The sequence below is a fragment of the Chlorocebus sabaeus genome, chromosome 9, assembly GCF_047675955.1.
Source record: "Chlorocebus sabaeus isolate Y175 chromosome 9, mChlSab1.0.hap1, whole genome shotgun sequence".
Taxonomy (NCBI): Eukaryota; Metazoa; Chordata; class Mammalia; order Primates; family Cercopithecidae; genus Chlorocebus; species Chlorocebus sabaeus.
Window position 1 is genome coordinate 95,286,517 of NC_132912.1, and position 27,387 is coordinate 95,313,903.

The following is a 27,387-nucleotide window of genomic DNA, read 5'->3' on the forward strand; positions in this document are numbered from 1 at the left end:
CAGTGGTGGCATGAAGTTGGTGTGACAGATTAAAGTCCCAAGAGGTCCCAAATTTGCAACTAACTTTCCCAACAGAAGATTTTCTGAGATACTACTACATATTTACCAGAATGGCTAAAAAGAAAAAGAGGGCAAATACCAAGTGTTAGAGAAGTTAACAAACTCTCACACACCGCTATAGAAATGCAATTTGGTATGGGCACAACCACTTTCAAAAATTGGCACTATACACTAAAGCTCACACTATGACCTAACAACGCTAGTAACAGATAAATAACCCAAATAAATGCATTTATATGTTCATAGCAACACTATTCAAAATAGCCCAAACTAGAAATGATCAAATGACAATCAACAATGAAATGATAAATTGTACATTCACACAATGGAAAGTATACAGCAATAAAAAGGAATAATACAGAACAAAGCACAATACACATGAATCTCACTAATATGAGGTTGAGTGAAAGAGGCTAGACACAAAAGAGTAAATACTGTAACCTTCCATTTATACAAAGCAGAAGAGCAAGTAAAATCAAGCTATGCCTTCATTCCAGGATAGTCATTAACCCTTGGGAGTGGGAGTAGTGATTGGATTTGAAAAGGAGAATGAAGGGGCTTTGGGGTTCCAGGTCATGTGCTGGTTATACAGGTATGTTCAGTTTGTAAAAATGCATTAAGTTGAACACTGACATCTTTCAATACAAAGTTCTTAAAAATAGAGCTTTTCAAAATATCATAAAACACAGTAAAATAAAAGGAAGGGGGATATATATGAATTACTGATATTACAAATATCAACCACCAAAAATCATCCTGGAAACAGTACCTCTTGAATACTGGAAAGTAGCTACCCATACCAAAGAGGTGCTAAACTAAGCTCACTAAGGAACAGTAGTACAATTAACATAATTAAACCTTCTCAGGTGTGTCTTGAGACAATTACTTCTGTTGATTGGCCACAAGAAATAGAAGGCCCATGTAAGTACAGTATCAGTCAACAAAGTTAACTCAGTACGCTAAATGTTTTAACTCAGGTCTTTACTCATTACATATTATTTGAACTAGCTTTTAGTAATTACTTTAGACTTTAGTTAAGATTTAAAAATAAAACTTGACACTCCCAGTAACTAATAAAGAGCTAAGTATAACATAGATAAAAGCAAAATGATTAAACTTTGAAAAAATTCTCCCCTCAACAACTTTCAATATTTATACCAAACAACTTCTAATTCAGGATTTGAATGAGACAAATTATTTTTAAAACAAAATTAAGAGAATACCATACAAAGTTAACATTTCTTCAAACTCAATTAATTTTACATGTGGGTAACCTCTCATAGATGTTTCATGAACCCAGAACAGCAAGGGCAGCTTAAAGACACCTGTCATGGTTTTCTTCTTCTTCTTCTTTTTAAGATAGGGTCTCGCTCCCATCATCCAGGCTGGAGTGCAGTGCCACTATCATGGCTCACGACTTCCCGGGCTCAGGTGATCCTCCCACCTCAGCCTCCTGTGTAGCTGGGACTACAGGCATGCGCCACCATGCCCGGCTAATTTTTAGTATTTTTTTTTTAGTAGAGACAGGTTTTGCCATGTTTCCCAGGATGACTTGAACTCCTGGGCTCAAGCAATCTTCCCACTTCGGCTTCCCAAGTGCTGGGATTATAAGCACAAGCCACCGCGCCTGGCCTAGCTTCTAAAGATTAATTCAAATTAGTTATAGGTCAAAGAGTTATCGACCTGTAACTAATTCTCTCAAGATAGCCCTCTAAAAAAAGCAAACCATAAATATTCCTTATCAAAAATAGTTGGGATCAGAAGTGTTTCAGATTTTCCTGGATTTTAAAATATTTGCATTACATTTACCAATAGAGCATCTGCTTTGAGCATCATGTTGGTGCTCAAAAAATTTAGAATTCTGGAGGATTTCTGATTTTGAATTTTTCAGATTTGGAATGCTCAACCTGTATTCTGTACAGAGGGTTCAGTTCCACCTATATATACATGCTGGTTCTGACAGAAGATAATCTGCCCAACTCAGAGAATGCAGCCTCAGGAAACTTGACCTGTACTTTGCCTTAGTATGATTCTTCACTGTCTGCACTGATCTGACAACTTCCAGCCCGTGTTCGGTAATTACATACCCTCACTTTTACCAAATGACCTCTCTGCTCCTGAGGTACTGGACACTACTGGACTATTCTGGTCAAACCAGATTTTCTGGCCTCATCTAGTGTGTTTTTGTTTTTAAAAACAGGTCTCCCTATGTTGCGCAGGCTGAACTTGAACACCCAGGCTCAAGCAATCCTCCCATCTCAGCCTCCCAAGTAGGAGGGTGTGCCATCATGCCCATTTTGGCCTCATCTAGTTTTGACAATCAAGAGTCACATGAGGCCGGGTTCGATGGCTCATGCCTGCAATCCCGGCACTTTGGGAGGTCGAGGCAGGTGGATCACCTGATGTCGGGAGTTCAAGACCAGCCTGACCAACGTAGAAAAGCCCATCTCTACTAAAAATACCAAAATTAGCCAGGCGTGGTGGCGGGCTCCTGTAATCCCAGCTACTCAGGAGGCTGAGGCAGGAGAATTGCTTGAACCCGGGAGGCAGAGGTTGCGGTGAACTGAGATCGCGCCACTGCACTCCAGCCTGGGCAACAAGAGCAAAACTCCATCTCAAAACAAACAAACAAACAAAGTCAGATGAAATGTATACATGGCCCATTAAATTGACAGAGGAACCTATAGTTGCATCATACTCAGGCAACCTTCACAGGGTTTCTACTATAAAATATGTTTATATAAACTTCACCAAGGTATAGTTCCTGGTACACAGCAGTCATCCATGAATGGTAACTTGATTATTATAAAATCATCATCATTATTATGGTCGTAGTGGGTGAGGTGCAAACAGACCACCTCCATAACCACCATGTTATTACCAGCATTCTTAATACATAGTCATGTGAATTCCAGACGTTATTTGTCATCTCTGGTGGTCAAAAACATTCATTAGGCAGGCTGATAATAGGATTATACTTTATAAGACTATTAGGAAAACAGGTAAATAATTATCCCTTTACAATTGCAATAGATGAGCCAGTGTTTATATGAGTAGTTCTCAATGGGTGACTATTCCCACTCACCAACCCCCCACTGAGGACATCTGGCAATGACTAGAGGCATTTTTTATTGTCACAACTGAAGGTGCTAATGGCATATAGTGAGTAGAGGCCAGGGATGCCACTAAGCATCCTACACTGCACACGATATCTCCCACAAGAATTATTTGGCCCACACCTGTAATCCCAGCACTTTGGGAGGCTGAGGCAGGTGGATCACCTGAGGCCAGGAGTTTGAAACCAGCCTGACCAACAAGCTGAAATACTGTCTCTACTAAAAATACAAAAATTAGCTGGGCATGGTGGCACAAACCTGTAATCCCAGCTACGCGGGAGGCTGAGGCACAAGTATCACTTGAATCTGGGAGGCAGATGTTGCAGTGAGCCAAGATTGTGCCACTGCACTCTAGTCTGGGCAACAGAGTGAGACTGTATCTTTAAAAAAAGAAAAAGATGGCCGGGCGCGGTGGCTCAAGCCTGTAATCCCAGCACTTTGGGATGCCGAGACGGGCGGATCACGAGGTCAGGAAATCGAGACCATCCTGGCTAACACGGTGAAACCCCGTCTCTACTAAAAAATACAAAAAACTAGCCAGATGAGTTGGGGGCGCCTGTGGTCCCAGCTACTCGGGAGGCTGAGGCAGGATAATGGCGTAAACCCGGGAGGCGGAGCTTGCAGTGAGCTGAGATCCGGCCACTGCACTCCAGCCTGGGCGACAGAGCGAGACTCCGTCTCAAAAAAAAAAAAAAAAAAGAAAAAGAAAAAGATTTTGGTACAAAATATCAATAGTGCTAAGGATGAAAGACCCTAGTTTATAGTTCTGATTTTATTACCCCCAAAATAATGGATGAAAATCACTGCAACCAATTCTATCCACTTAAACCCAAGAGACAGCCTCATTAAAGTACGAGAAGCTTCTATAAACTCCCATCTATGTATCTATATATTTCTCAATCAATCAATCAATCGAAATCTAAGCCACAAAAGATTTAAATGAAGAGGGAAAAAACTGATAACGACAGAGAAAGAGAGAGGGAAACTTTACAGGAACCTTGTCCTAGAGTAAGGAATCTAGCGCACAAGTGAAGGGGTTAAGCTTAGAAAGAAGCAAAACCAGTATGTCAGAACAGATGCTTACTGAATATTCAGTTAGTATCCTGCAGGACATATACTTGTTTAGGGAATAAATACATTATATAATATATTATCTATATACATAATATATTCAATGAACCCCTTATATAGATCCTATTATTCCCATTATTTACTGGATGGGGAAGTTAAAGCTCAGAAAAGTTATTTGGTTGGAACCACATAGGTATAAAATAGAAGAGCTAAGATTCAAACCCGTCTTTAGACACAAAACCACCATGCTGTTAAACACTTCACGAAGTTAAAAGTACAGCTCAACACTTTGGGAGGCTGAGGCAGGCAGATCACCTGAGGTCAGGAGTTCAAGACTAGCCTGACCAACATGGAGAAACCCCGTCTCTACTAAACATACAAAATTAGCCGGGCACAGTGACACATGCCTATAATCCCAGCTACTCGGGAGGCTGAGGCAGGAGAATCACTTGAACCCACGAGGTGGAGGCTGCAGTAAGCTGAGATTGCACCACTGCACTCCAGCCTGGGCAACAAGAGGGAAGCTCTATCTCAAAAAAAAAAAAAATTAAAAAAAAAAAAAAAAACCATGAAAAAAAGGAATTAGTTTGTCAGCTCACAACTGGGGCAATTTCCAAAATGATTTTTTAAATGGTTTCTCAGGTGAAAAATTCAAGCAGACAATGGAACAGAACCCACAGCCTAATTCTAGCACTTACATCCTCACTCAACTGCTAATCTAATGTAGTTTGGCCCAATGTTGCTGTCAATTTTAGGTTCCACTTTGTTTCTCTGAACACATAGGATAATAACTGCTGGAAGTTTAGAAAGTTAGTAGCCTTGATTCTGACTCTTTCTTACCACCAATGCTATTCTATTTCTATTTCTTCATTTAGATATAAACTCTGTATTTTATTTTTTCTTTTTGTGGGTACATAGCACGTGTATAGACATAGACTTTATGAAAAGTCACCGGCCGGGTGCAGTGGCTCACGCCTGTATTACCAGCTCTTTGGGAGGCTGAGGACGGCGGATCACAAGGTCATGAGATCGAGACCATCCTGGCTAACATGGTGAAACTCCGTCTCTACTAAAAACACACACAAAAAAATTAGCCAGGCGTTTTGGCAGGCGCCCGCAGTCCCAGTTATTCAGGAGGCTGAGGCAGGAGAGTGGAGAGAACCCGGGAGGCGGAGGTTGCAGTGAGTTGAGATCGCACCACTGCACTCAAGCCTGGGTGACAGAGCAAGACTCCATCTCAAAAAAAAAAAAAAAAGTCACCTCTGGCTGGGCACAATGGCTCACGCCTGTAATCCCAGCACTTTGGGAGGCCGAGGTGGGCCGACCACGAAGTCAGGAGATTGAGACCATCCTGGCTACCAAGGTGAAAACCCGTCTCTACTAAAAAAAAAAAAAAAAAAAAAAAATTAGCAGGTGGTGGGCGCCTGTAGTCCCAGCTACTCGGGTGGCTGAGGCAGGAGAATGGCGTGAACCCGGGAGGCAGAGCTTGCAGTGAGCCGAGATTGTGTCACTGCACTCCAGCCTGGGCAACAGAGCGAGACTCCATCTCAAAAAAAAAAAAAGGATGATCACCTATATTCTCTTCAATACCATTAAAATGGACTCATCCATAAAACTGTAACCAATTGATAAAGGCAATCCACAAGCATTCAAGACTATCAGGTAAAAAAGTGAACTCACTTTTTCTTGACACAGTAGGCAAAACTAAGTTCAATGTTGGTAGATACAAGGAGAGCAATTGATGCTTATGTAGACAATCTAACCTAGTCTTCACGGACTAGGCTGTGTCAGCAGTACCACACCACCAAGCATTCAAGTAGAGGCTACTTTATGATACAAATTTCAAACTATTTTTTAAAAAAGAAATATGCTTTCTTCCACTGAAATCTTATGGAAATCTAATTCATAAAATGAAATGACTAGTTCAAGAAGGGAAGAGGAAGTCATTGACACCCTCCCCCTATCCAAATGAACAAAACAAAACAAAAATTCCAGGTTCCATCAGTGTTGGTGATACTGACAAGGATTCCCAAAGCTCTGACAAGTATAGTTTAAAAATTAATGCAGAACGCCAATAAAAATACCAAAAAGTTACTTTATGGAGACATATTGATGTTAAAGTTTATATGGAAAAACAAACACACAAGAATAAATAGCAAGGAAAGGCCAGGCACGGTGGCTCACACCTGTAATCCCAGCACTTTGGGAGACTGAGACAGGTGAATCACCTGAGGTCTGGAGTTCGAGACTAGCCTGGCCAACATGGTGAAACCTTGCCTCTACTAAAGATATAAAAATTAGCTGGGCGCAGTGGTGGGCGCCTATAGTCCCAGCTACTTGGGAGGCTGAGGCAGAAAAATCACTTGAACCCTGGAGGCAGAGGTTGCCACAGCACTCCAGCCTGGGTGACAGAGCAAGACTCTGGCTCAGAAAACAAACAAAAAAGACAGAACAATGGAAAAGACTAGAAAGTAGAGAATTAGACTGAAATACATATGGAAACTTAGCATTTAACAGAAGTGGCATTCAGTGTAAGAGATGGACTTTTAGGCCGGGCGCGATGGCTCAAGCCTGTAATTCCAGCACTTTGGGAGGCCGAGACGGGCGGATCACGAGGTCAGGAGATCAAGATCATCCTGGCTAAAACGGTGAAACCCCGTCTCTACTAAAAAAAATACAAAAAACTAGCCGGGCGAGGTGGCGGGCACCTGTAGTCCCAGCTACTCGGGAGGCTGAGGCAGGAGAATGGCGTAAACCCGGGAGGCGGAGTTTGCAGTGGGCTGAGATCTGGCCACTGCACTCTAGCCTGGGCGACAGAGTGAGACTCTGTCTCAAAAAAAAAAAAAAAAAAAGAGATGGACTTTTAATAGTGTCTGGACAATTGAGTTGCCATCAGGAAAAAGACAAAATCAGATCCACATCTAACATCATTCACAAATATAAACTCCCAATAAACAAGAAAACAAAATGTAAAAAATGAAACTATGTAAGTGATATGGTTTGAATCTGTGTCCCCACCAAATCTCAAGCTGAATTGTAAACCCCAGTGTTGGAGGTGGGGCCTGATGGGAGGTGACTGGATCATGGGGGCAGAGTTCTCATGAATGGGTTAGCAGCATCCTCTTGGTGGTGTTCTTGTGATAGTGAGTGAGATCTGGTTGTTTAAAAGTGTGTAGCACCTCCCTCCTCCTTGCTCCTGCTCCTGCCATGTAAGCAGTGCTTTCTTCCCCTTCGCCTTCCACTATGACTGAAAGTTTCCTGAGGCCTCCCCAGAAACCGAGCAGATGCTAGCATGATGCTTCCAGTATGCCTGCAGAACTGTGGGCCAGTTAAACCTCTTTTCTTTATAAATTATCCAGTCTCAGGTATTTCTTTATAGCAATGCGAGAACTGACCAATACAGTAAGTACTAGATAAAAGATAGTTGAATTCTTCTTATTCTTCTTTAACTTTGGTGTACAAAAAAAATCCAGGGGCATGGATAAAAAACTAAATATAAGAGCTAAAATCATAAAACTCTTAGAAGAAAACATAGGCCAAAAGCTTCATGACATTGGATTGGGCAATTATTTCCTGGATATGACACCAAAAACACAGGCAATAAAAGAAAAAAATAAACTGAATTGGCCAGGCATAGTGGCTCATGCCTGTAATCCCAGCACTTTGAGAGGCCAAGGTGGGCAGATCACCTGAGGTTGGGAGTTCAAGACCAGCCTGACCAACATGGAGAAACCCTGTCTCCACTAAAAATAAAAAATTAGCCGGGCATGGTGGAACATGTCTGTAATCCCAGCTACTCGGGAGGCTGAGGCAGGAGAATCTCTTGAACCCAGGAAGTGGAGGTTGCGGTGAGCCGAGATCGCACTACTGCACTCCAGCCTGGGCAACAAGAGCAAAACTCCATCTCAAAAACTAAATAAGTAAGTAAATAAATAAATAAATAAACTGACCTATATTAAAATAAAAAATTTCTGTGCAAAGGATACAGTGAAAAGGCAACCTGTGGAGTGGGAAAAAATATCTGATAAGGGGTTAATATCCAGAATATATATAAACCTTCAACAAAACAACAAAAAAATTCCAAAAGGGCAAAGGTCTTGAAAAGACACTTCTCCAAAGAAGATATACAAATGGCCAATAAGTATATAAAAAGATGCTCAACATCACTAATCATTAGAAAAGTACAAATCAAAACCAAAATGAAATGCCACTTCATACCGATTAGGATAATTATTTTAAAAACACTGTGAATACAAAAAATTAGCCAGGTGTGGTAGCACGCGCCTGTAGTCCCAGTCAATCAGGAGACTGAGGCAGGAGAACGGTGTGAACCCGGGAGGCGGAGCTTGCAGTTAGCAGAGATGGTGCCACTGCACTCCAGTCTGGGTGACAGAGGGAGACTCCATCTCAAAACAAACAAATAAACAAACAAACAAAAAAACACAACCTGGCCAACATAGTGAAACCCCGTCTCTACTAAAAATACATAAATTAGCCAGGTGTGGTGGCGTGCGCCTGTAGTTCCAGCTACTCAGGAGGCTGAGACAGAAGAATCCCTTGAACTTGGGAGGCAGAGGTTGCAGTGAGCCAAGATCGTGCCACTGCACTCCAGCTTGGAGACAGAGCAAGACTCGATCTCTAAAAATAATAATAATAATAAATAAAATAAGTGCAGGTGAGGATGTGGAAAAACTAGCCTGTGCACACTGCTAGTGGGAATACAAAATGGTACAGCAGTATGGAAAACAGTATGGCAGTTCCTCAGAAAATTAGAAATAGAATTACCATGTGATCCAACAATTCCACTTCTAGATACATATACAAAAGAAACGAAAGCAAAGACTCGAACAGATATTTGTACAGCTATGTTCATAGCAGCAGTACTGGCAACAGCCAAAAGGTGGAAGTCACCCAAGTGTCCACTGATGGATGAATCAATAAACAAAATGTAGTTTATACAATAAAATTTATTCAGCCTTAAAAAGGAAAAAATTCTGACACATGCTACCATATGAACCCAGAAGACATACTAAATGAAATAAGCTGGCTGGGCACGGTGGCTCACACCTGTAATCCCAGCACTTTGGGAGGCTGAGGCAGGCGGATCATGAGGTCAAGAGATTGAGACCATCCTGGTCAACATGGTGAAACCCCGTCTCTACTGAAAATACAAAAAATAGCTGGGAGTGGTGGTGTGCACATGTAGTCCCAGCTACTCAGGAGGCTGAGGCAGGAGAATTGCTTGAACCCAGGAGGCAGAGGTTGCAGTGAGCCAAGACCACACCACTGCACACCAGCCTGGCAACAGAGCAAGACTCTGTCTCAAAAAAAAAAAAAAAAAAAGAAAAGAAATCAGCTAATCACAAAAGGACAAATACTACATAACTTCACTTACATAAGGTAACTAGAGTAGTCAAATTCACAGACAGAAAACAGACTGGTGGTTGACAGGGTCTGAAGGGAGGGGAAATGGTGAGTTATTATTTGATGGGCATAGTTTCAGTTTGGTGATATGAAAAAAGTTCTAGAGCTGGATGACGGTGATGGTTACACAACAACGTGGATGTATTTACCACGACTGAACAATGCACATAAAAATGCTCAAAATGGGCCAGGTGTGGTGGCTCATGCTTGTAATCCCAGTACTTTGGAAAGCCAAGGTGGGAAGATCACCTGAGGCCAGGAGTTTGAGACCAGTCTGGGCCACATAGTCAGATCCCATCTATACACACACACAAAAACGTCAAAATAATACATTTTATATTATATATTTATCACAATAATAAAACCAACCATGATGGGGGGTGGGGTGGGAAACAGAATCAAAATTCTAACAAACTGGCCGGGCGCAGTGGCTCACGCCTGTAATCCCAGCACTCTGGGAGGCCCAGGCAGGTGGATCACGAGGTCAGGAGATCGAGATCATCCTGGCTAACACAGTGAAATCCTGTCTCTACTAAAAAATACAAAAAATTAGCCAGGCGTAGTGGCAGGCGCCTGTAATCCCACCTACTCGGGAGGCTGAGGCAGGAGAATGACGTCAACCCTGCAGGCGGAGTTTGCAGTGAGCCTAGATCGAGCCACTGCACTCCAGCCTGGGGGACAGAGCGAGACTCCATCTCAAAAAGAAAAAGAAAAATTCTAACAAACTAACCTAACAACTATAAATGAGTAACATAATCACATTGAAGGAGTGTAAAAGAAAATAATTTGGCCGGGCGCGGTGGCTCAAGCCTGTAATCCCAGCACTTTGGGAGGCCGAGACGGGTGGATCACGAGGTCAGGAGATCGAGACCATCCTGGCTAACACGATGAAACCCCGTCTCTACTAAAAAATACAAAAAACTAGCCGGGTGATGTGGCGGACGCCTGTAGTCCCAGCTACTCGGGAGGCTGAGGCGGGAGAATGGCGTGAACCCGGGAGGCGGAGCTTGCAGTGAGCTGAGATCCGGCCACTGCACTCCAGCCTGGGCGACAGAGCGAGACTCCGTCTCAAAAAAAAAAAAAAAAAAAAAAAAAAAAAGAAAATAATTTAACTATGGAAAGCTGAATTTTGACTGGATACAATAAAGCTTAGGAGAAAAAGAACTATATGTAAATATTATGACCTATTTTAAAAGTGTTTCTCACAGGTGAGCTAGCAATTGTGAAACTTTGTGTACACTAGAATTGAGGAAATAAGAAAGTAAACTGTAGAAAATGAAATCCAGTGTTCTCATTGTTGGAAAAAGAAGTTATAAATAAGAAATGAGAAAAGGCTAAAATTGTGGTACTAAGTTGGAATCAAAGGTATCAATGTAAACTTATATTTTTAATAGATACAGAAAGACATAGAAATATAAATATGTGTATATGTGGCTGTCCACTAGAAGCACTAGACTGTCCACTAGAAGCAATGGCACCTCAGCAGCAATGAGCACATCTAGTGCCCAGATCTTGGTCTCTAAAGATTATTTTCTGGCCAGGCGAGGTGGCTCATGCCTGTAATCCCAGCACTTTGGGAAGCTGAGGTGAGCAGATCACCTCAGGTCAGGAGTTTGAGACCAGCCTGGCCAACATGATGAAACCCCATCTCTACTAAAAATACAAAAATTAGCCAGGCGTGGTGGCACATGCCTGTAATCCCAGCTGCCTGGGAGGCTGAGGCAGGAGAATTGCTTGAACCTGGGAGGCAGAGATTGCCTGCCGAGATCACGCCATTGTACTCCAGCCTGGGTGACAGAGTAAGACTCTGTCTCAAAATTAAAAAAAAATATTTTCCAATAAAAGGAACTAAGTGATTGATTCAAGGGCTAGGGCAAGAAAAATATGAGTCTGGAACACAAGTAAAACAATAATCTAAAAAAAATGGGGCTTATTCAAAATACACAGGCGCCAAAACAAACTCCTAAGGGTCAAAGCCATAATAATTTGAGCAACAAAACAAAGAACGATAGCACTGAATTTTCAGTCATAAGTTAACATAAATGTATGTTCATAGCAATATAAATAAATAACAAAAAGAAAAAGCAGGCTGGGCATGGTGGCTCATGCCTGTAATCCCAGCACTTTGGGAGGCTGAGGAAGGCGGATCACCTGAAGTCAGGAGTTCGAGACCAGTTTGGCCAACATGGTGAAATCTTGTCTCTACTAAAAATACAAAAATTAGCCAGGTATGGTGGCACATGCCTGTAGTCCCCGGTACTCAGGAGGCTGAGGCAGGAGAATTGCTTGAACCTGGGAGGCAGAGGTTGCAGTGAGCCAAGACTGTGCAACTGTGCTCCAGCCTGGGCAACAGAGTGAGACTCCATCTCAAAAAAAAAAAAAAAAGAATACCAATCTTTCTCAAATTCTTCCAAAAAAGAAGAGAGAATACCTCCAAACTCATTTTAGGAAATCAGTATTACCCTGATACTAAAGCCAGACAAGGACACTATAAGAAAAGAAAATTACAGGCCAATAACCTTGATGAATACAGACAAACATTTAGCCAGACTAAGAAAAAAACACAGAAGACACAAATAAAAACAGAGATGAAAAAGGAGACATTAGGCCAGGTGCGATGGCTCACGCCTGTAATCCCAGTACTTTGGGAGGCCGAGGTGGGCAGATCACCTAAGGTCAGGAGTTTGAGACCAGCCTGGCCAACATGGTGAAATCCCGTCTCTACTAAAAATACAAAAATTAGCCAGGCGTTGTGGCAGGCGCCCGTAATCCCAGCTACTTGGGAGGTTTGAGGCAGGAGAAACACTTGAACCCGCAAGGCGGAGGTTGCAGTGAGCCGAGATCACACCACTGTACTCCAGCCTGGGGGACAAGAGCGAGACTTCGTCTCAAAAGAGAAAAAAAGAGAAAGAAAAAGAAAAAGGAGACATTACAATTGATACTGCAAAAATTCAAAAGATTAGTGGCTACTATGAGCAACTATATGCCAATAAACTGAAAAATCTAGAAGAAATGGGTAAATTCCTAGACACACACAACCTACCAAGATTGAACCATGAAGAAATCCAAAACCTAAACACACCAACAAGTAACAAGATTGAAGCCATAATAAAGTCTGCCAGCTAAGAAAAGCCCAGGACCCATGGCTTTCCTGCTGAATTATACTAAATATTTAAATAACTAATACCAATTCTGCTCAAATTATTCCAAAAAATAGAGGAGGAAGGAATAACTCCAGACTCATTCTATGAGGCCAGTATTACCCTGATACCAAAACCATACAAAGACACATCAAAAAATGAAAACTACAGGCCAATATCACTGATGAATATTGGTGCAAATACCCTCAACAAAATACTTGCAAACCAAATTCAACAGCATGTTAAAAGGACCATTCACCGTGATCAAGTGAGATTTATCCCTGCAATGCAAGGATGGTTCAACATCAACACACTTATTGCAAACAATAAATGTGATACACCACATTAACAGAATGAAGGGGGAACCCCCCCACACGAATCTCAACAGATGTAGAAAAAAGGCTAAGTATAGTGGCTCATGCCTGTCATCCCAACATTTTGGGAGGCTGGGATGAAAGGATGGCTTGAGTTCAAGAGCTCAAGACCAGCCTGCGCAACATAGCAAGACACCACCTCTACAAAAACAGCTGGACATGATGGCACACGCCTATATTCCCAAGTACACAGGGATGCTAAGGTAGAAAGATCCCTTGAGCTCAAGAATTTAGGTCTGCAGTGAGCCACGACTGCACCACTGCACTCCAGTCAGGCTGACAAGAGTGCAATAGTGTCTCAAAAACAAAAACAAAAACAAAAAAAGATGGCCAGGTGCAGTGGCTCATACCTGTAATCCCAGCACTTTGGGAGGCCAAGGCAGGTGGATCACCTGAGGTCAGGAATTCAAGACCAGTCTGACCAACATGGAAAAACCCCGTCTCTACTAAAAATACAAAATTAGCCGAGTGTGGTGGCACATGACTATAATCCCAGCTACTTGGGAGGCTGAGGCAGGAGAATCGCTTGAACCCAGGAGGCAGAGGTTGCAGTGAGCCAAGATCTTGCCATTGCACTCCAGCCTGGGCAACAAGAGCAAAACTCCATCTCAAAAACAAAAACAAAAACAAAATCCCTCTTCACAGACGGCTTTCAGATGCCACCTGCAGGATCTGTGAAAAAAGGGGAAAAAATAGATGCAGAAAAATAATTTGACAATATTCAACAGCCTTTCATGGTAAAAACTCTCAACAAATTAGGTATACAAGGAATACCTCCATTGTGTACTTCAGTACAATAAGGGCCATGGAAGACAAGCAAACAATGAACATATTCAGCAGTGAAAAGTTGAAAGCCTTTCCTCTATAATCAGGAACAAGCATGATGAGGATGCCCACTCTCACTTCTATTCATCAGTGATAATTTTCTGATTTTGATGGTATTGTGATTATATAGAGAATCACACTAAAAAGGCCAGGCACAGTGGCTCCCGCCTGTAATCCCAACACTTTGGGAGGCCGAGGTGGGGGGATCACCTGAGGTCAGGAGGTCAAGACCAGCCTGACCAACATGGAGAAACCTCGTTTCTACTAAAAATACAAAAATTAGCTGAGCGTGGTGGCACATGCCTGTAATCCCAGCTACTTGGGAGGCTGAAGCAGGAGAATGGCTTGAACCCGGAAAGTGGGGGTTGCAGTGAGCCAAGATCTCCCCATTGCACTCTACCAGGCCAATAGAGTGAGACTCTGCCTCAAAAACAAACAAACAAACAAAAACAAAAACAACAACAACAACAACAAAAACTTAGGAATAAATTTAACAAAAGAAATGTAAAACTTAAACTCTAAATGGAAAGACTCCCATGTTCATGGATGAGAAGACAGTATTTTTAAGATAACAGTAATCCCCATTTAGATTAAAATCCCACCTAAGACTTCTTTTTTGCAGAAATTGACAAATTGATCCTAAGACTTGTTTGGAAATGCAGAGGACCCAGAATGGTCAAAAAAGTCTTGAGAAAGAAGAACAAAGCTGGAAGACTCAAACTGCCTGACTTCAAAACAACTGTAAACAAAATAGTGTGGTACTGGCATCAGGATAAACATACAGATTAATGGAACAAAACAGAAAGCTCAGAGATAAACTTTCACTTTTTGATCAATTTATTTTTGATAAGGATGATGGCCTGGCATGTTGTAATCTCAGCACTTTGGGAGGCCGAGGTGGGCAGATCACTTGATGCCAGGAGTTCAAGACTAGCCTGGCCAAGATGGTGAAACCCCATCTCTACTAAAAATACAAAAATTATCTGGGCACAGTGGTGGATGCCTGTAGTCCCAGCTACTCGGGAGGCCGAGGCATGAGAATTGTTTAAACATGGGAGGCGGAGGTTGCAGTGAGCAGAGATCATGCCACTGCACTCCAACCTGGGCAACAGAGCAAGACTCCATCTCAAAAAAAAAAAAAACCCAAAAAGGATGCCAAAATAATTCAATGAGGAAAGACTAGTCTTTTCAACAAACAGTACTGGATATCCACATGTAAAAAGGTGAAGTTGGACTCTTACCTCACACCATATATATAAACTAACTCAAAATAGATCAAAGACTTCCATGTAACAGCTAAATAATTAAATAATACAACTCCTTTTTTTTTTTTTTTTTTTGTGAGACAGAGTTTTGCTCTTGTTGCCCAGGCTAGAGTGCAAAGGGGTGATCTCAGCTCACTGCAACGTCCACCTTCCAGGTTCAAGTGATTCTCCTGTCTCAGTCTCCTGAGTAGCTGGGATTACAGACACCTGTCACTATGCCTGGCTAATTTTGGGTATTTTCAGTAGAGACGGGGTTTCACCCTGTTGGCCAGGCTGGTCTCGAACTCCTGACCTCAGGTGATCTGCCCACCTCGGCCTCCCAAAGTGCTAGGATTACAGGTGTGAGCCACCACGCCTGGCCAATAATACAAATATTAAAAGAAAATTTAAGAGTAAATCTTTGTGCCAGCTACTTGGGTGCCTGAGACAGGAGAATCACTTCAAGCCGTGAGGTGGAGGCTACAGTGAGCTGAGATCATGCCACTACACTCCAGCCTGGTGACAGAGCGAGACTCCATCTCAAAAAAAAAAACCCCAAAACTTAAAGTCTCAGATTCATGAAGCTAGGAAGTTTAAAGACGATCTGGTCCCCTCTCACCCACCTCTGCCAAAAAAACAGATGGGTCTAGGTGTGGTGGCTCACGCCTGTAATCCCAATACTTTGAGGGGCCAAGGTGGGCGGATCACTTGAGGTCAGGAGTTCAAGACCAGCCTGGCCAACATGGTGAAACCCCATCTCTACTAAAAATACAAAATTAGCTGGGCATGGTGGCACATGCCTGTAGTCTCAGCTACTTGGGATACTGAGGGAGAGAACTGCTTGAACCTGGGAGGCGGAGGTTGCAGTGGGTCAAGATCGTGCCACTGTACTCCAGCCTGGGTGACAGAGAGAGACTCCATCTCAAAAAAAAAAAAAAAGAAAGAAAAACTGGCTGGGGCATGGTAGCGGGTGCCTATAATCACAGCAACTCAGGAGGCTGAGGAATGAGAATTGCTTGAACTCAGGAGGCAGAGGTCACACTGAGCGCCACTGCACTCCAGCCTAGGCAACAGAGCAACACTCTGTCTCAAAAAAAAAAAAAAAGAAAAGAAAGAAATGGTATTTGTTATTTTCTCAAGACTCCATCCTCCCCAAAATCTCTTTGGCTAGAAGTTCGGACTATTTCACTTCTGATGTCATCTTCCACCTCTCTAACTCCCAACCTCTCCAACTATGTTTCCTTCTTATCCCTAAATGTAAGCATTGTCAAGGCTGGCCCCTTCCCCACCACATCTGAACATAGATTATTTTTCCTATATCCATCCATGTCTGTGTCTTCAACTCTATGCTCAGATTTAGGAAATCAGCTCAGGCCTTCTTACCAAGTTCCAGTCATATTTCAAATGCTTCCTGCAGATCTCCCCTTGGCTATCCAGTAATCACTTCAGACTCAATATCAGCAACTACCATGTATATTATTCCTAAAAATATCTCCCTGTTTTAATATCCCCATCTCTACTAAAGATGCCGTGCTACCTCTAGGAAGAAGATAATATAATGGTCACCCCTGAGGTTCTTGAGTGAGTCCAGCTGAATTCATACCTCGCTAAGCCACTTATTAGCTGTGTATCCTTGAGCAAGTTAACCTCTTTGAGCTTCAATATCCTTATCTGAAAGAAAAAAAAAACAAAACCACCACCACCACCACTCTCCCACAGAATTCCTGTGGCCATTAAAGACAACGACATATGCAGCCAGGTGCAGTGGCTCACGGCTGTAATCCCAGTACTTTGGGAGGCCAAGGTAAGTGGACTGCTTGAACCGAGGAGTTTGAGACCAGTCTGGGCAACATGACGAAACCCTGTCTCTACAAAAACAAAAACAAAAAAATCCCCCAAAAATTAGCCAGGTATGGTGGTATGTGCCGAGTTCCAGCTACTAGTCCCAGCTACTTGGGGAACATGGGAGTACTGAGGTGGCAGGAGAATCACCTGAGCCGGGAGAGGTCGAGGCTGCAGTGAGGCCTGATCACACCACTGCACTCCACCTAGTGGCGACAGAGTGAGAGTGACTGTTTCTCACACATACACATACACGCATGCACGCACGACATATGCAAAGCTCCTAATAAAATGCATAAACTGAGGTTATTATAAGTGAAATAAGCCAGGCACAGAAAGACAGACATCACATGTTCTTACTTATTGGTGGGATCTAAAAATCAAAACAACTGAACTCATGGAGATAGAGTAGCGATGGTTACCAGAGGCTGGGAAGGGTAGTGGATGGTTGAGGGCACGTGGGAATGGTTAATGGGTACCAAAGGAAAAAAAAAAAAAGACCTAGTATTTGATACCACAACAGGGTGACTATAATCAACAATAATTTAATTGCACATTTCAAAATAATTAAGCGAGTTTAATTGGATTGTTTGTAACAAAGAATAACTGCTTGAGGGGATGACTACCTCCCACCCAAAGAAGCATTAACATATAATAGGCATTCAATAAATATTAGCTACTAAATCTTTTAAAATAAAACATTATCAGCGGCAGCAACAGCATTACAGCTGAATCCACTTAGACCCCAGCACAGGTCAGACTTGTTCTACGCTCCCTATGGGAGCTGAGGGTAAGAGCCAGCCCAAAAGTGCCTACAAGACTGTGCCCCACTACTGTACCCAATCAACCTGTTCTCTTGGTATGCCTTTGGAAAACCTGCCACCTGCCAGGCAGGACAAACATCTCACGTAGCTGAACTTCCCAGAGCTGGGTCTCCCCCATGAGAGTTTTTCCTACCCTGGTGGCCCTTCCTAGACTCAAAGTCACTCCGGCTCAAGATCTCAGGCTTCTCTGACTCCCCCCATCATCCCTATATCCAATCAATAGCTAAACCCTGCTGAATCCTTCTTGCACATGTCTTCTGCAGACACTCTTCTTTCCCTGTCATTTGTACTACCTTCTTTATCCCTCATCAGTCTCTGCCTGCATTTCAAACTGTGCTTACAAAAGCAGCCAGATTAATTATCCAAAAACATAGCTTTCATGTGTCACTCTATTGCTCAAAAAGTATCTGAGGTTCTCTACATCCAATAGGACAAAATTTAACTTTCCTTTGCTGATATTGTGAATTTCCCTACTTCTGCACCTTTGCTAATACCATTCCTTCTATCTAAAACATTTTCTCTTCTGGTTGTGGTGGCTTATGCCTGTAATCACAGCACTTTGGGAGGCAGAGGCAGGAGGATTGCTCGAAGCCAGGAGTTACAGACCAGTATGGACAACATAGCAATATCCTGCCTCTACAGAAATTTTAAAAATTAGCCAGGCATGGTGGCACAAGTCTGTAGTCCTAGCTACTCAGGAGGCTGAGGTGAGAGGATCACTTGAGCTCAGGAGTTCAAGGCTGCAGTGAGCTTTGATCGTGCCACCGCATTCCAGCCTGGGTGACAGAGTGAGATCCTGTCTCCAAAAAACAAAATGTTTTCTCAACTCTCCTTTGTTCATCCAAATTCAATATTTCCTTCAAAGACTCTTGCTCAAACCCTGCGTTCTCTGCCAAGCTCTCCCCAATCTTACTAGTAGCAGAGTGTTCTCAGCAGAGGGAAAACAGTGCAAATGATCTGAGGTAAGAGCAAGTCAAGCAAGGAGACCAGTGTGACTCATATTGTTGAGTAGGAAGTTTATTACTTAAACCTAAAATTTGAGGGAGAGGTTCTGGCTAGAAAAACACATTTGGAAGTTGTCAGAATATAGATTAGGCCTATCTTACAGAATGTTTGCGATGATCGATATGATACCGGGGCATATTTGCATGACTGCCATTCAGCAGTGAATTTATACATCTTTATGAATGATGTTAAATGAATGTTAAATGAAAAAAAGTAACTCAGAGAAGAAAAGTTTGTACTAAAGGTCAAAAGCAATAAAACTAAACAATATACTACCTAAGAAGTATTAAATGTGATAAAGCTATAAAGAAAACTAAGGAAATGGTTATCCAAATATAGAACAGTACAGCCAGGTGCAGTGGCCCACGCCTGTAATCCCAGCACTTTGGGAGGCTGAGGTGGGTGGATTACCTGAGGTCAGGGGTTTAAGACCAGCCTGGGCAACGTGGTGAAACCCCATCTCTACTAAAAATACAAAAATTAGCCATGCATGGTGGTGCACGCCTATAGTCTCAGCTACTTGGGAGGCTGAGGCAGGAGAATCGCTTGAAGCCGGGAGGCAGAGGTTGCAGTGAGCGGAGATCGCGCCACTATACTCCAGCCTGGGCAACAAGGCCAGACTCTTTCTCAAAATAATAATAATAATACCTCTACAGGGGAGGAATAGAGTTACAACTGGGCAGGTGAGCACAGACAGGTTCAAAGTTGCTGGAAATGTTCTATTTCCTAAAGTAGATGGTACACAGGTGTTTGTTTTGTTTTTCTTCTTTGTCCTATATACTCTGGCTTGTACAATATTAAATAAGAGAGTACAAAAACAAGAAGCAATATATAAACCTCAAACAGATGTTTCACAATGTTTTTAATAATTATTAAATTGAGAAAAAGGAAGAGTAATTTTGTGACCTGTATAACAAGGCCTAAAAATAAGAAAGGATTTAGTCATATAAAGAAAAGAGAGAAAGGGCATCTCAGAATTGGGAATGAATAGGTCATGTAAAAGGAGACACCAAATTGGTAAGTCTGACTGGAGAAGAGTTAGGCTGAAAAGTTGGGCTAAGGCCAGCCAACAGAATGCTTACATGCTGGGTCAAGAAGTTTGAACTTGATCTTGAAATAGTGCAGAACCACTGGTGATCTTTAGGCGAGACAACAGCTTGGGAAAAGTGATTTATTAATCTGACAGTGATGATAAGAATCAACTAGTAGGGAGACAGAAGGCTGGAAAAGTCAGTTCTAAAACCTGTTCAGGTGAGATAATCTCACTGATGTAAGATGTTACTGAAGATGATCACGTTCTGAACTAGGATGGTGATGAGGGTCAAGATCACTCCAAGAAACTTTAGGAGTCTTTAAGATGAAAGACTCAGGAGGATTGGGTCTTGGGAATAGGCAATGAGGGAAAAAGATTCAAAGATTTTCAAGCTAAACTGAAAAAAATGATAATATCAACATAACAAAACTAAGGACTCTGCAGAGAAAAATCGTTCTGAAAAAAGACCATTAATCAATTAAGTTATGCAATAAATATGTACTGAGTACCCACTATGTGTCAGGCAGAGTGTGATGCCTTCCCTTCAGAAAGCAGCTTGTGAGTCCTACTTTAAAAAGTTACGTTGCCGGGCGCGGTGGCTCATGCCTGTAATCCCAGCACTTTGGGAGGCCGATGCAGGTGGATCACAAGGTCAGGAGATAGAAACCATCCTGGCTAACACCGTGAAACCCCGTTTCTACTAAAAACACACAAAAAAAATTAGCCGGGTGTGGTGGCGGGCACCTGTAGTCCCAGCTACTCAGGAGGCTGAGGCAGGAGAATGGCGTGCACCTGGGAGGCGGAGCTTGCAGTGAGCCGAGATTGTGCCACTGCACTCCAGCCTGGGCAACAGAGCGGACACTCTGTCTCAAAAAATAAAATAAAATAAAACAATAAAAATAAAAAATAAAAAAAAAGTTATGCCGAGCACAGTGGCTCATGCCTGTAATCCCAGCACTTTGGAAGGCCAAGGCGGGTGGATCACCTGAGGTCAGGAGTTCGAGACCAGCCTGGCCATCATGGCGAAATCCCGTCTCTACTAGAAATACAAAAATTAGTTGTGTGTGGTGGCGCTCACCTGTAATCTCAGCTACTCTGGAGGCTGAGGCAGGAGAATCACTTGAACCTGGGAGGTGGAAGTTGCAGTGAGCCAAGATCCTGTCACACTCCAGCCTGAGCGACAGAATGAGACTCAGTCTCAAAAAAAAAAAAAAAAAAAGTTACACCTTTAATAGGCAAAAAGAAACAAAACAGTTCTTTAAGAAGAATAAAATAATTTTGTGAGTCCTACTTTTTAAAAAAGTAATCTGTATTGTGATAAAAAAAATACTAAGTTGTTTTTCAAAATTAATTGAAAGAAACAAAACATAAGAGTGGAGGTGTCGGCCGGGTGCGGTGGCTCAAGCCTGTAACCCCAGCACTTTGGGAGGCCGAGACGAGTGGATCACGAGGTCAGGAGATCGAGACCATCCTGGCTAACCCGGTGAAACCCCGTCTCTACTAAAAAAATACAAAAAACTAGCCGGGCGAGATGGCGGGCACCTGTAGTCCCAGCTACTCGGGAGGCTGAGGCAGGAGAATGGCGTAAACCCGGGAGGCGGAGCTTGCAGTGAGCTGAGATCCAGCCACTGCACTCCAGCCTGGGCCACAGAGCAAGACTCCGTCTAAAAAAAAAAAAAAAGAGTGGAGGTGTCCAGTAAAGGGTCAGAGGTAAAGGAGTTTACTGTTTATTACTGAAAGCTCCTTGAGGACAAGATTTATGGCTATCTTTGCATTTACATAGTACTGGACACAGAATGTGATCACTACAGAGTAGATATTCAAATAATGTCTAAACTAACAGAACAATGAGGACAGACTGAAGACCAGCCAACTGAGAACTCTCCAAAACCTAACATATCTATAGAGGATCTACCCCTGTGGAAGGAAAGTGCTCTAGCCTTGTCATCCTGGCTAAAAGGTAGCCTGATCCTCTAGGTACATGTTTAGGAGATATAAAATACCAACAAAAAAACAGAAAGGAAACCAATGTTTATGAAACACATACTGGGCCTGGCACAGTGGCTCATGCCTGTAACCCCAGCACTTTGGGAGGCGGGGGGATTGCTTCAGCCCAGGAGTTTGAGACCACCCTGGGCAACACCACGAAACCCCAACTCTACCAAAAATACAAAAATTAGTTGTGGGATGGGGACGTGAGCCTGCAGTCCCAGCTACTCAGGAGGTTAAAGTGGGAGGATCGCTTGAGCCCAAGAGGTAAAGATTGCAGTGAGCTGAGATCACACCACTGCACTCCAGCCTGAGCAACAGGGTGAAACCCTGTATCGAACTTAAAAGAAAACATACTGAACTTTTCCTCCCCTATCCTGGGAAGACTGTCCCCAATCTAATTTTTTTTTTTTTTTTTTAAGACAGAGTCTCGCTCAGTAACCCACGCTGGAGTGCAGTGACACGATCTCAGCTCACAGCAACCTCCGCCTCCCTGGGTTCAAGTGATTCTCCTGCCTCAGCCTCCCGGGTTCAAGCAATTCTTCTCCTGCCCCAGCCTCAGGAGTAGCTGAGATTACAAGCGCCCACCACCACGCCCAGCTAATTTTTTTGTATTTTTAGTAGAGATGGGGTTTCACGATGTTGCCCAGGCTGGTCTTGAACTCCTGACCTCAAGTGATCCGCCCACCTCGGCCTCCCAAAGTTCTGGGATTACAGGCATGAGCCACCCCACCTGGCCTCAACCCTAACTTTCAAGACAGGCAGGATGTGTGGATTAGGTTAAAGAAACTCAGCGATACCCTGTCCTTTTACACTACTAAAAGGCATTTTTCTGATTAAAAGTAGTTTAAAAGCTTGAATGTTGATAGTCCCAATTGACATACCACTGTTTCCTAAGCCTACAGAACAGGGAAATGCAAAGTAGGGCTGCCTGCAAAGTGAGATGACTGATGCCCAGGTGGCTCAAGTTGTTGCCAGGGAAATGGGCTATTATCTCCAGGTGCCCCAACAGTTCAGATAATTCCACACAGTCCCAAGTTATAAAATATGGCTGAACACAGAACAAGGAGGTTACTTTGTAAATGGATTGATTTTAAATAAATGCTTTAAGACCATCTCTGTCTCAAGAGGTTAGACCAGAAAATGAATGCCCAAATACCAGCAGAGGCAGTACTTGTGTTTGCAAGTACCTAACAGCTAAGAGCTCAGGCTCCGACGCCAGATAGACAAGGGTTAAATCCCTGCTCTTCCAGCAAATAGCTGTGTGGCTATCTCGGTTAAGACATTCTTCCTACGATGTACAGTAGGGCTGACTGCATTCTTTAAGGTGTGAATATGTGGTAGCTTCAGACGTTAGGGCTTTCCTTCCTAAAACTGTGCCCCAAACCCTTTGGGTGGACCTGTATTTTCCTTAAAAGCCTCACTCACTCATTTTAGGCTAGAGCTTTCCAGCTGGCTCATCTCATTCATTATGCTTTGAATCTCCCAAATTTCCATCTTTGAGAAAAACATATCTTGAAACTCTGGATGGTCGACTGGACTTAATAACTACAGAGAAAATGTAATTTTCACTAGAACATACACACCACTTAGTTATATAAAACTTAAAATTGGTGCTTTCTTTAAAAATCACAAATGCTATATGCTGGAGACAGTATGAAGCTAAGCCTAGCCTATCAGTAATGAATTTAGAACAAAAGCGGACTGATCCAGAAGAGGACAAAAGGAGGCATCCTGCCTGTGCTTACCACCTGATTCTCTAAGCTCAGGGGTCTTCTGCACATTATAGGAGATTTTGTGATGTAATGGAAAACAGAGGAGAACAAGTTCCATAGAGTATTCATTTGTATTAGCTTTTCTTAGTGCCCCACTGCTACCGTCCTAACACAGGCAGTAAAGACTAAGTCCCAACAGGTTTCTCTGCCTCAGGACTCTCTCCACTCCCTGACATCCTGCACACAGCCACCAAACTACTTTTCTAAACTCCCAGTTCCATCAGATAACTTCCCAGCTCAAAAACTTAAGGGCTCCCTACCTACTACGCACTGGGAAAATCCCAACTAGAATTCAAGACCCAGGCCAGCATTACCCTACCGTTATAATACAGGACTTGTGTCCTCCTAATTCCCCCAGGGAAATTCTCTAAAGCTTCAACCAGACTAATCGGCTCACCGTTCCCCCAACACAAACTGCCCGCATATCTAGGCTGGATTACGCCCACGCCAGCCCTCACTCCAACCTTTCCGCCATTTCTTGCAAAGCCAGCCTACCCCCCACTTTTCTACCTCTACCTCCACACACTACCCATACTACTCATCTTCTGACCCTCATCAACACACCCTTTTAGCTATCTCAATTCCCGTGGCATCCCAAACCGCTCCAATCAAATCAAAGTTCCTTGGAAGGCAGACACATACTTTACATAGAGGGTCCATCACAGTGCCCTGCACTTAGTAGGTGCTGGCTATTACTGATTAAAACCAGGAGGGGTTCAAATAATGTTTCTAGGGAGGGCAAGATAATACTGCCTATCCTCTTCCATTCGTAGTAAAAAATATTCAACGTTCACTACAAGCCTGAAAAAGCCTAGCGTACGCAGATCAACGGTGAAGTGGAGAGCACGCCACTGGATGGCAAAAAACCTGTGTCCTAATCCTGATTTTGCCACAATCTCGGCAATTGTCAGGAAATCAAGCCATCTCTCGGAGCCCCGGTTGTCTCCGAGCAAAACAAGGGAGCTGCTGTAGAGGATCCCGAGGTATCTTTCGGCTCCTAAATGTCCCCTGATAGGAAACCCCACACTCGTCTTCTCACTAAGGCGGGAGGCTGACAAACTTTTTTTTCCCAGCGCGGGCATTCCACACGGTCCTGGAAACTCAGTGCCCGGAGGAAAGGGCAGGGCTGAGGGCAAGGTAAGAAGCGGTCCCCCAAAAGTCGCCGGATTCCTTTACCCCACGGCTCGAGTCCGCCTCAGGTTCCCGGCCCCCTCACAGGCGGACTCCGGCAGAGTAAGGCGGAGCGGCTCCCGGGTGCAGGCCGGGTGACTCTGTCCGCCCCCGCGCCCCCACACTACTGGCACACGCCCCGTGGCCCCGGGTAACGGCCCCGGTCCCTCACCAGCCCGAGGGACGTCCCCGACTCTGGACCAGGCCTCTGGCTCCCGCCTGGCCAGCCGCTCTTCCGGGCCCTGGGGCGGCCTCAGCGTGGCAGTCCGGGCCCCAGGCCGGCGGGACGGGCGGCGTGAGGGGCAGCGGCGGCGGCTTTAAGTGCTGAATCACCACTTTGCAACCCGAGCGCCAAACCACCGTGACCCACGGGGCCCGAGGGCCCGGGCGCTCCATTCCACTTACCCACACAGGCGCTCCGGGGGCGGCAGGCGGGCGCCGAGGACTGAGCGGAAGGTGCTGGGCAGCGCGGGGTGCCGAAGCCACGCTAGCCGGTACCGCATTAGCCAGCGCAGTCGCCGGGATCACCGCGAACGCTTCCTGCTTGCGCTTCGAGCCGGCCCTGCGCACTGCGCATGCTCTAGCCGCCGCGCCGCGCGGTCTCCCGGGAGCTGCAGAGAGGCAGCCGCTCCGGGTTTTGCCTGGAGCCGGATGGGGCGAAGACGCTAGCGAGGACGTTAGGGACGGCGGCCTGCCGAGGCCTGAGCTGGTGGGCTGGTGGGACGGGCGTCTGGCCGGCGCGCTTTAGGAGCCAGCACCCAGACTTTCCCAGGCGGGGAGGGTCCCAGCTAGGTCCCACCGGCCGCACTTGTGAGGGTGGCGACGTGTCTGGCTGTGAGGGAGCAAGGGGTCGTTCATGAAAACAGTGAGGTCACACGGGGCCATGTTTTCTGAGGCACCCCCACTGACTAGCGTGCCGGACCCTGCAGGTGTCGGAACTAGGTTCCTGGTCTCGGCGGCTTCACAGAAAATGAATCCGCGGCGGGCGCGCGGCTCGCGGGCTCCCTCTAGAGCGCGGTGGGGACGTGGACCGCGAAGGCACAGATGCGCTGGAGACCAGGCTGGAGTGCGACGTGGGGGAAATTCAGACGCAGGGTTCCGCGGTAGAGAGGTCAGGACCCAGGGGGACGTTTCCATCCTTGGGGAAGCTAGCAGGTCTCTTAAGAGGAAGGTGCGGATGGGACGGGCGCCACAGCGAAACAAGGCTTCAGATCCAGAGTAGAAACTACTACTCTTGTTAGTACTCCGTACTAGGAATACTACTAGTGTCAGTCGGCTTCAGTCGTTCCTTTTTAAACAAAGAATTTTCTCCCCAGTGGGAAAGAATGCTTTGCACCCACTAACAGCCTAATAGTTGTTATGGATCTAACTTTCCATAATACCTTATGTGAGTCTTTAAGGAAGAATGCGATTATGGATGGTAACTTCCCAGCTTAAGTACTTTTAGGTTTCTGATTGGTAGACCAAAGACTGCAACCAAAAACAGTGTCCTTAGTCCAAGTATTGCTTTAAATGGGAATTCAGTAGGAGGATTTCTTAATCAAGTTGATGCTTTATCGAAGGCGTACCCACGGTCTTTTTAACAATGCAGTTTCACCTAAAGGCAAACCTTTGGATGAAAACAGGTAAAAAATTATGGCAAGCCTCCTAGTGGGGTTTGCAAGTGCGTGGTTTTAAGAACCTTTAAATTACCAGTCCCACTGCAGAGTAGTCAATCACCTTGAAGCAGCTCCTCTGAGAGTGTTAATGCAGACTTTCTGAATACATCTATGCTCCATTAATGGAATCTATAAATGGACTGGGTAAAGGGTAGATTCAGACTTGGAGGGCTTGAAACATATACAATTTGGGGGACCTCTTTGAGACATAAAATACAAATTATAAATACAGAATTAGCAATCAAAAGATTACTATAGAGAGAAAATACATCACAACAAATACTGGAGACTTGGAGATTAGTACCTTTTTTATCCCTGAGATCTCTTTAGGCTATTTATTAGAAATGTTTACATAAAAATGCTTCCAGATGGTGAGGCGTGGTGGCTCATGCCTGTAATCCCAGCACTTTGGGAAGCCAAACTGGTCGGATCACGAGGTCAGGAGTTCGAGACCAGCCTGACCAACATGGTGAAACCGCATCTCTACTAAAAATACAAAAATCAGTTGGGCGTGGTGGCATGCGCCTGTAATCCCAGTTACTCAGGAGGCTGAGGCAGGAGAATCACTTGAACCCGGGAGGCGGAGGTTGCAGTGAGCTGAGATCACATCACTGCACTCCAGCCTGGGCAACAAAATGAGACTCTATGTCTCAAGAAAAAAAAAAAAGAGCTTCTAGACAACTGGCTTTCCCTCTACAAATCCCAGTTTGGAGCCTGTGCAAGTGAGCAGCCCTGAAGTTTAAACTTCATTAGCTTCATAATAAATTTCCCTCTGGTTGGAGTGGATGTCCTGGATAAGAAAGAATAATATTAATATAGTCTCATAACTATCATCTC

General features: G+C 44.1%; 1 protein-coding gene across 5 annotated transcripts in view; it reads right to left on the minus strand.

Moving 5' to 3' along the window:
• IDE (insulin degrading enzyme) overlaps positions 1-25,471 on the minus strand; it is a 118,902-nt gene extending 93,431 nt beyond the window's left edge. For 3 of the 5 annotated variants that reach the window (XM_007963562.3, XM_073019173.1, XM_073019175.1), the window contains exon 1: positions 25,298-25,470. In XM_007963562.3, the coding sequence (XP_007961753.1) occupies positions 25,298-25,395 (98 nt within the window). In that variant the 5' untranslated portion in view covers positions 25,396-25,470. Of the gene's footprint in view, positions 1-25,064; positions 25,179-25,297 lie in introns of those variants that run through there. The other 2 variants (XM_007963563.3, XM_007963561.3) reach the window with 2 other exon arrangements.
• Between the last annotated feature and the right edge of the window lie 1,916 nt (positions 25,472-27,387).